The 7,795-nt window shown below is 51.5% G+C and overlaps 1 protein-coding gene across 2 annotated transcripts in view; it reads left to right on the top strand.

The window, feature by feature from the left end:
• The first annotated feature begins 403 nt into the window (after window positions 1-403).
• Window positions 404-7,795, top strand: part of DUSP10 (dual specificity phosphatase 10) — a 39,242-nt gene continuing 31,850 nt past the window's right edge. The window contains exons 1-2 of one of the 2 annotated variants that reach the window (XM_036097633.2): window positions 404-1,363; window positions 3,547-4,400. In XM_036097633.2, coding sequence (XP_035953526.1) covers window positions 3,590-4,400 — 811 coding nt within the window. In that variant the 5' untranslated portion in view covers window positions 404-1,363; window positions 3,547-3,589. Of the gene's footprint in view, window positions 1,364-2,171; window positions 2,356-3,546; window positions 4,401-7,795 lie in introns of those variants that run through there. The other variant, XM_036097634.2, reaches the window with a different exon arrangement.

Genomic DNA, 7,795 nt, shown 5'->3' with positions numbered 1-7,795 from the left:
GATCTCGTCATTTACACTCAGCTCCAGCTCCTTTCCTCCAGCGGTGGTGTTCCAGAAGCGCCGGGCTAGCTGTCCTCGGCTCGCCTGGGGCCTTGCGGGGTGGCGGGGCGGCTGCTGAGGGCGCGGGGACGGCGGGCGGCAGGCCAGGAGAGGGGACCCTGCGCGCCGGGCCGGAGACGCGGCCGCGGGGGTGTGGCGAGCGCACGGCGAGCCCCGCGACGCCCGGCCTAGTGGGCGCGCTCCCTGCCGCTTCTGGCCTGGACCCAGGCCGCCGCCTCTGAGCAGCCCTCCGCAGCGCCGCCTTCGTGCTCCCGGCCGAGCCCCGGGAAGCGGGCGGGGGACGGCGGGGGCGTGACCGGGGCGCAAATGCAAGCGAGTCAGAGGGCGCCGCGCCACTGCCGCGCGGGGTAGCACTAGGGCAGCCAGAGGGGCAGCGACATCTGCGGGCGGCCGGCCGGCCGACGCTTCCCGGCGGCGCGGAGCCGAGCGGGCGGCTCGAAGACGCGGGGCGCAGCTTGGCTGGGTGGGCCTCGCTTTCCGGGGACTGCCGGCCGGCTCGCCAGCTGCGCCCGTGCCCCGGCCCCGAGCGCGTGGCCGGTGCTCGCGGGCCGGTGCGGAAGCGACGCCCCTGGCTGCTCGCTCACGTCGGTCCCACCGCAGGCGGCTCGGCGACGTCTAGGGTTTGTCAAAGCACCTCGAGCGACGAGGAGAACCCGGTTTCCCCACCGGGGGACGGCGATTGTAGTTTCTTGCCTTTAGAAAGTTACTCCGACACTTTTGATCTTCCGTCCTGAGTAAGGAGGGAAAAGAAAGCGCGATCTGCCCCCGGGCTAGGGGCCGCAAGGGGATCCGGGCAAAGGGACAGAGCCAGTTTTAAGCCCGAGCTGCGAGTCCGGCCCATTGACACTTCAGCCCCGGAAAGGGTTAACTGCATCCAGCCGGTTCGGTTTACATGTAAATAGAGAGCAGCTGCTCCGCGCGGGCCCCGGCTGGCCCTTTTAAGTTTTTGATTGGTTGCCAATGACATCACCGCCCGTGTTATAACGCTGAGGACCCGGAGCGGCGTCGGATAAACCCTCCTTAAAGAGACGAGGCCACGCCCCCGGCTCCTCCCCCCCGGCTGTCCATTGGCCGCGGGCCTCGGTGAGGTAGCGGTCAGCTTTCTCCGGATTCCTATTGGCCCAACGTGCCGTCGGTCGGCAGCCGGCCCGCCCCCTCAGAACCTTACATTTACAGTGTAGCAAAAGAGAAAGTAACTATGTTGCTGCTGGAGATCAATGAAGCCAAGTGAATGGGGGCTGAATGGGCGAATCCTTAGCTGAAGCGGAGCGCCAGATGGTCGAGGGCTACACTTATTTATGAAGTAAGTGGAAGTCACCGCGGCTACTCCTGAGAGCGTGGGAGTGTAAGGCGGTGTGAGTGTGAGTGTGTGTGTGTGTGTGTGTGTGTGTGTGATGCGATGCTCACGGGGAGCCACAGCAGGTGAGGTTAAAGGGTTCCGGCTGTTGGCTCACGCTGCCCTGTGCGTTTACTCTCTCTGCAGTCTACTTGGATTTGGGGAGAAGAAGAAAATGAGGTTTGTTGGGATGCTTTGCGGCAGTTTTAAATGCCAGGGGCTTGTTAGTGTGCTATGTTGCGAAGGGGGATAAGCGCCCAGGAGTGGGGAAGTAGCATTCTCTAACGACTTAATTTTCTTTCCAGCCCCTGCCTAGAGGTGGAAGGACGACTAGCAAGGGAGCGGGGATAGCTTAGTGTTTCTCTGGGAGGTTTTCTGGGCCAGTCTGGATGCTTTCACGGGCAATATATACGTCCGACCCTCTGCTGCAGGGATGCAGATCTCTTTATACACTCCGGGCGTGTGTGTGTGTGTGTCTGTATGTGTGTATGTGTGAGCCGCGCACTCCGTGTGGAGGTGGGGGTCCCAGCCTGTGTCTCCGCGAACACGCTTATGCGTCCCTCGCAAAGGAAACGGGCTGTTGATCCTGGGACATACCCTACCTGGTAACACAATAGCAAAGACTTTCACCGCTTGGTCCAGCTGGGAAACAGTTATAGCTTCTGGAATAGTACTTGCTCTTCAAAAAAATACTACGCAAGGGAGGGAGGGAAGGGGTGAGAGGGAGGGAAGGGGTGGGAGGGAGGGAAGGGGTTGAATCCTTCTCTCCCATCCAAAGGTGGGTAAGAGAAACCTGAGTCCGTGGGGATCTGTGGACGTGTCCGGTGCGTGTCTCTGTGTGTGTGCGCGTGTGTGGATTCTGCCTTTGACACTTTGGCTCTGTGTCGGAGAATGGTGACGGTCCTGTGTAGACTGATGATAGATGACATTTTCCCAGACATCTCTTAAAGTTCGTTTAGGTGAGTGACTCTTGCATGGGGTTTGGTTTCTCTGAGCATGTCTAATAGAAGAGGAGCCAGCAGGGTCGGGTTGTAGAGTGCCCCTGTGCCTATGGGAAGGAAGGAACTGTTCCTTTGCACGCGTCCCCTCAAGAGACAGGAGATGGACCCACTGGGCAACACTTCACTGCCCCCTTTAACAGGGACCGGCTAATTGGGAAGTCCTTTCTATGGAATTCATCCTCTTCAAGGGGCGGGGGTCTATCTGTGGGGGATTGAAATATTATACACAGGGGCTGCCTCCCATTGAGAGAAGCTCTCGGATGCACAGTCTGTGCCAACAGGGAACTGAAGGAGGGAGCAGAGTTGAAGTGGTCCTTTCCTTAAAGGCAGGAGTGTGGGGGGTAGGGGAGAAGGGGGGAGATGAGGTGGGCAGCAAAGGAGCAAAGGGTGATGGATCTGCCAGGGTTGGGGGTTACCAGATCTGGCTCCTTGGCCTGAGGCTTTGTTTCAGGACATTTCGTTTGTAACAAAAGGGAAAATGCAGATTAATTTATAAGAAGGAAACATGGGAGGTTTTAATATGACTATGTTGTGCTTTTCAAAGGAATGCAAAGCAAGAATAGCTCCTAGTTAAAGAGATTCACTTAGGGGGATACTTCCATTCTGATTTGCAGAAAGTTGCCATCCGCCCCTGATGTATATTTAGCTGCTGTATATTTCGGTGAGCCATGCCAGCGCTCATGGTCATTCTGTTGCCTTTGCAGTGGGTGAAGGAATTAAATGGAAAGAATGCAAGGGTGGACAAGTGGGTCTTTCTCAGATGGTTGCACTGTGCTTCTGCCCAGGAGATGAGGCCTAGAATAGATGCCTCTGAAGAGCCTTCCTTTCTGTCTTCAGCTTTTCTGATTCTTTGTGCTTGTACTTTCTCCGAGGCTGAACTTCCATGTAGGTCAATGAGAGGTTGTTCATCAACATTTGTGTAGACCATACACGGAACCTTAGACTTAGTCACCAAATAGGTGGGTGCCGTCAGGTCGACATCCTCTTCGAATCTATAAAAATGAGTTTCGGGCTTTGAGAGTGGCATGATAAAGGGCCCTTAGGACAGCTTCACTCAGAGGGATGCAAAGGCCTTTCCTAGGGTTTGGATCAGACTGCCTTTTGTGTCACGTGACTTTATTCTTTCTTTCCCCCTCCCCTTCTTTACAGACTGTCTTGAGTTCTTCTTCAATTGCCAGTTTTCAGCCTCCTCATGCCTCCATCTCCTTTAGACGACAGGGTAGTAGTGGCACTGTCTAGGCCCGTCCGACCTCAGGATCTCAACCTTTGTTTAGACTCTAGCTACCTTGGCTCTGCTGCCCCAGGCAGTAACAGCCACCCTCCTGTCATTGCCACCACCGTCGTATCCCTCAAGGCTGCGAATCTGACGTATATGCCCTCATCCAGCGGCTCTGCCCGCTCCCTGAATTGTGGATGCAGCAGCACTAGTTGCTGCACTGTGGCAACCTACGACAAGGACAATCAGGCCCAAACCCAAGCCATCGCCGCCGGCGCCGCCACCACCGCCATCGGAACCTCTCCCGCCTGCCCTGCCAACCAGATGGTCAACAACAATGAGAACGCAGGCCCTTTAAGTCCGTCAGGTGGGGTGGGCAGCCCTGTGTCAGGGAACCCCAAGCAGCTAGCCAGCATCAGAATAATCTACCCCAATGACTTGGCGAAGAAGATGACCAGATGCAGCAAGAGTCACCTGCCGAGCCAGGGCCCTGTCATCATCGACTGCAGGCCCTTCATGGAGTACAACAAGAGTCACATCCAAGGAGCTGTCCATATTAACTGTGCCGATAAGATCAGCCGGCGGAGACTGCAGCAGGGCAAGATCACGGTCTTAGACTTGATTTCCTGTAGGGAAGGCAAGGACTCTTTCAAGAGGATCTTTTCCAAAGAAATTATAGTTTATGATGAGAATACCAATGAGCCGAGCCGAGTGATGCCCTCCCAGCCACTTCACATAGTCCTCGAGTCCCTGAAGAGAGAAGGCAAAGAACCTCTGGTGTTGAAAGGTAATGCCCCTGTTCCCCTCCCAAGCACGGTCCCGGTTAGCCTGGGTTCACTTTGGGTTTTGTCCTAGAAGTCCCAGCATTCTCCTTACCCTGGCTACACGAGACCAAAATAGACCTTCTTCTTCTTGTCTTCCCTTCTTTGCCCTTAACTATTTTGCTGTAGTGAGAAAAACCAGTCACACTGAACCAGAAGCCAGAAGACCCGGGTTCTAGTCTCCATGCAGCTTCTCATTCGCACTATGTGAGCATTTCACCTCTCTGAGACTATTCTCTCATCTTTTAGACGGGCTGTCTACCACCAGATGGTATCTCAAGTCCTAGCTGGTCTGGTGGCTCTATTCCAGTCAATAACCAGTTGGAAAGTTGTTGTCTCTCAGATTTAACCAAAGTGGATGGAGCGGAGGAAGCAGCAACTATGGTGAACCACAAGTAAGCCTTCAGGTTCCAGTGCTTTTTTATGGGAAATCTTCTTTCTCACCTCTGACCAGCTTGGCTTTTATATGGTTTATAAAGTGACCTTCAAGAAGGGCAGAGATCCTTACTGTAAGGCCCCCCTCAAAAGCGTAAGTGTACCGACAACATCCATTCTTCTGCCAAAGCTCCAAGGGGACAGAGACATTTTTATGAAATACCCCTCAACCCGTTGTTCTTTCTGGCCTCATCTGACAACCACTGGCATCATGGCTCCTCCCAAGATGGGGTGGTAGGTCACTTGGCCCCTTACACTGAATACAGAATAACTCTGATTTTAGTGTTGCTGAGCCCTGGCAGGAAGAATTAATTACCCACTGTTTTCTGAGCTCCTTCCACACAGTGTTGCCTAACACAGCAAGCGAGCCTTCGTCTCGTATCTATCTGACTCGCTCCTCTTTGCCCTCAGATATTGCCCATTTGGGGCACTACACACCACTCTTTCTCTTTGGTGTCTTCTGTCCTTTGACGGCAGTGAGAGATGGTCATCTTCTCTCTTTTCTTCTCTTGTTTCGAGCTAAGGTACACAGTTTGTGGGCCACATCACCACCAAGTCTCCTGAAGTGTGTTGACCAGAGGTATTGCTGTGTTCCTTCGAACACCTTGCATATTTAAACTGCAACAGGCCATTGGGATGAGCAAGTTAGTTGTTTTGTCTTCGTGTGACAGCTCTGCCATTCTCCTTCTTGTCTTCCCAGTGATGCATTCTGCCTTTTGTTAAGTAGCATTCTTGGAAATATAGTTGTGAATTACTTTGATAAGTTCCTCCCTCACCCTCCCCCCCATCCCATCCCCTCCTGATCTCCTTAGGCTCAACTGCCACAAAGGCACAACTTTTCTTAGGGTTGGTAGGCTCTGGTGGGAAGGAGAACATGATGGAGGTCATGTCCAGAGAGTTTCAGCAGGGCCTGGGTATTTTTGTTGTGGTTGATGATTTTTCTTAGGGTTACAGATACATGCAGATTTCCTCTGTGTAGCTCTGTATTTTATTGTTTTCTATTCTTGTTTGGTTGACTTTGAGTGATTCCCAGTAGGCTTACCCAGCTAGTGTTCTCTCACCGTGATCTTGGCTTGTTTTGTCTTTTTCGGATGAGAAAATACAATCCACAAATTTCTCATTTGTAATGGTTTGTGTTGGGGAGCCAAGAGGGAGGTAGCCCGTGGTCTGGCGGGTCACCTCTTTGCTCATGTAGAGTTGATGTTAGGAAAAAGCAGACCTTTTGTGTCTATATGATTTGAGGACAGGCATCAAACAATACAAATTAAGATGACCCTGGACTTGAACATGAGGGTGATTAGGCGGAATTGGAGATCTTACCCTCTCATTTGCAGCGGACATTGTTGTGTTTGGGGGTGGCCTGTCAATCGCTGGGAAATGAATCTCCCGGGTGCTACCGATGAAAGTGGGGTTCCTCCCCTGTGGATGCAGCTGAGAAGTCCGGGCAGCCTGGGCTTGTTCCTCAGTGTCAGTGAGGTAAGATTGCCTCAGTGGGGCGGGGCCGGACATGCTGCTGACCTCACCACTGGGCACCCCGGGCGGCTGCGGTGAGGGCTCGTCATTTTCAGGTTGGTGAGACACAGCGGCGGTTGACCTGGAAGACGCGCTGGTGGTAGAGGTTGGATTCTTTGTAGCTTTGGGGGCTTTTTCTTCAAATATCTGGGAATTTGATTGAAAATAGGCAGTTTAGGAGCAAAAGGGTTGGTAATTTATTTATTATTGTCGTAATTATTATTTTGGTCTCTTTTGGGGGAATGGCTTAAAATGGGGACCAAGATGGGGAAAAAAAGGAGAGCGATCATAATTAGGACGTCCCTAGCTACGCTTCATCTGGGTATACCAAAGGTTAATACCATAGCACCATGGAGGTGAAGAATGGGGTGGGCATCTCTCAGAAGGCATGGCCAGCGACTTCTCCCAAGTTCTTGAGTGGATCAAGCAGACCATTCTGGTCTGGCTTCTCTGCTGAGGTTTATTATACTAATCCCCTCCCTGGGTGATGCAAGATTTTATTTTAGCAGAGTGGTAGTGGTACCATTTTGGAATGAGTGATTTTTTTTTTTTTTTTTTTGCAGGGAAGCTATGGTGGTGAAGATAGTTAGAATCTAAGGTAGAAACTTTGAAGGCCTCATTAATTTATTTTCAGAGATTTCAGTACAATCTCGGGTAATTTATGGCTGGCCCAACTGATTCTCTGGTTTATGTTTGTAAACACCGGTTGCTACCCTCCCCTGTCCAAGTTTTATGTCCCCCCTGTTTCAGTGCCACGTTCTCCATTTTTGGTACTGCCTGTCAAGTAGAGCGGCTGCTCAGTTACCATTTTAGTAATGCTGTGTCAGGTTGGGAAGAAACTGATCAGAGGCGCAGAAGCCCCTGGGATTAAGTTACTGTTCTAATTTACAGTCCCCTCCCTGTTGTGACCTATGTCTAAATCCATGTTTTATTCTCCTCTTCCGAAGAATAAATGGCATCAGACCAGTGCTTCTACTCCTCCTGGTGAAAATGATCCAAATGCATAAATATTTAGGGATTTGCAAAGTCTTTGAGAGAATTACAGTCTGTTTTACCCCAAGTTGATTTTCAGTATGATTTCTAACCAAACTGAATAAGAAGGCTCGACAGTTCTGGGCCTCCCATAATGAGAGCTACCATCTTTGTTTTGATGTTTATAAGGTACCCTTTCTTTTCAGGAAAGCTGGATTCAGGAAAATAATTTATCATTTGCCTCTGTTGGAAAGGATAGTCTACTGCCACCTGCCTCCTCCTTAAAGACCTCTATGCCTTTAAAACTTTTATTATAAGAATTTTCAAACATATAGAAAAGTAGAAAAGAGTATAAAGAGCACCCATATACCTACCACCCAGATTAAACAGTTGTTTATATTTGCCCTATTGGCTTTCTCTTCCTTTTTTGGTTGTTGAAATA

The sequence above is a fragment of the Halichoerus grypus genome, chromosome 7 (genome assembly GCF_964656455.1).
Source record: "Halichoerus grypus chromosome 7, mHalGry1.hap1.1, whole genome shotgun sequence".
NCBI lineage: Eukaryota > Metazoa > Chordata > Mammalia > Carnivora > Phocidae > Halichoerus > Halichoerus grypus.
This window is presented reverse-complemented; position numbering and strand designations above follow the sequence as displayed.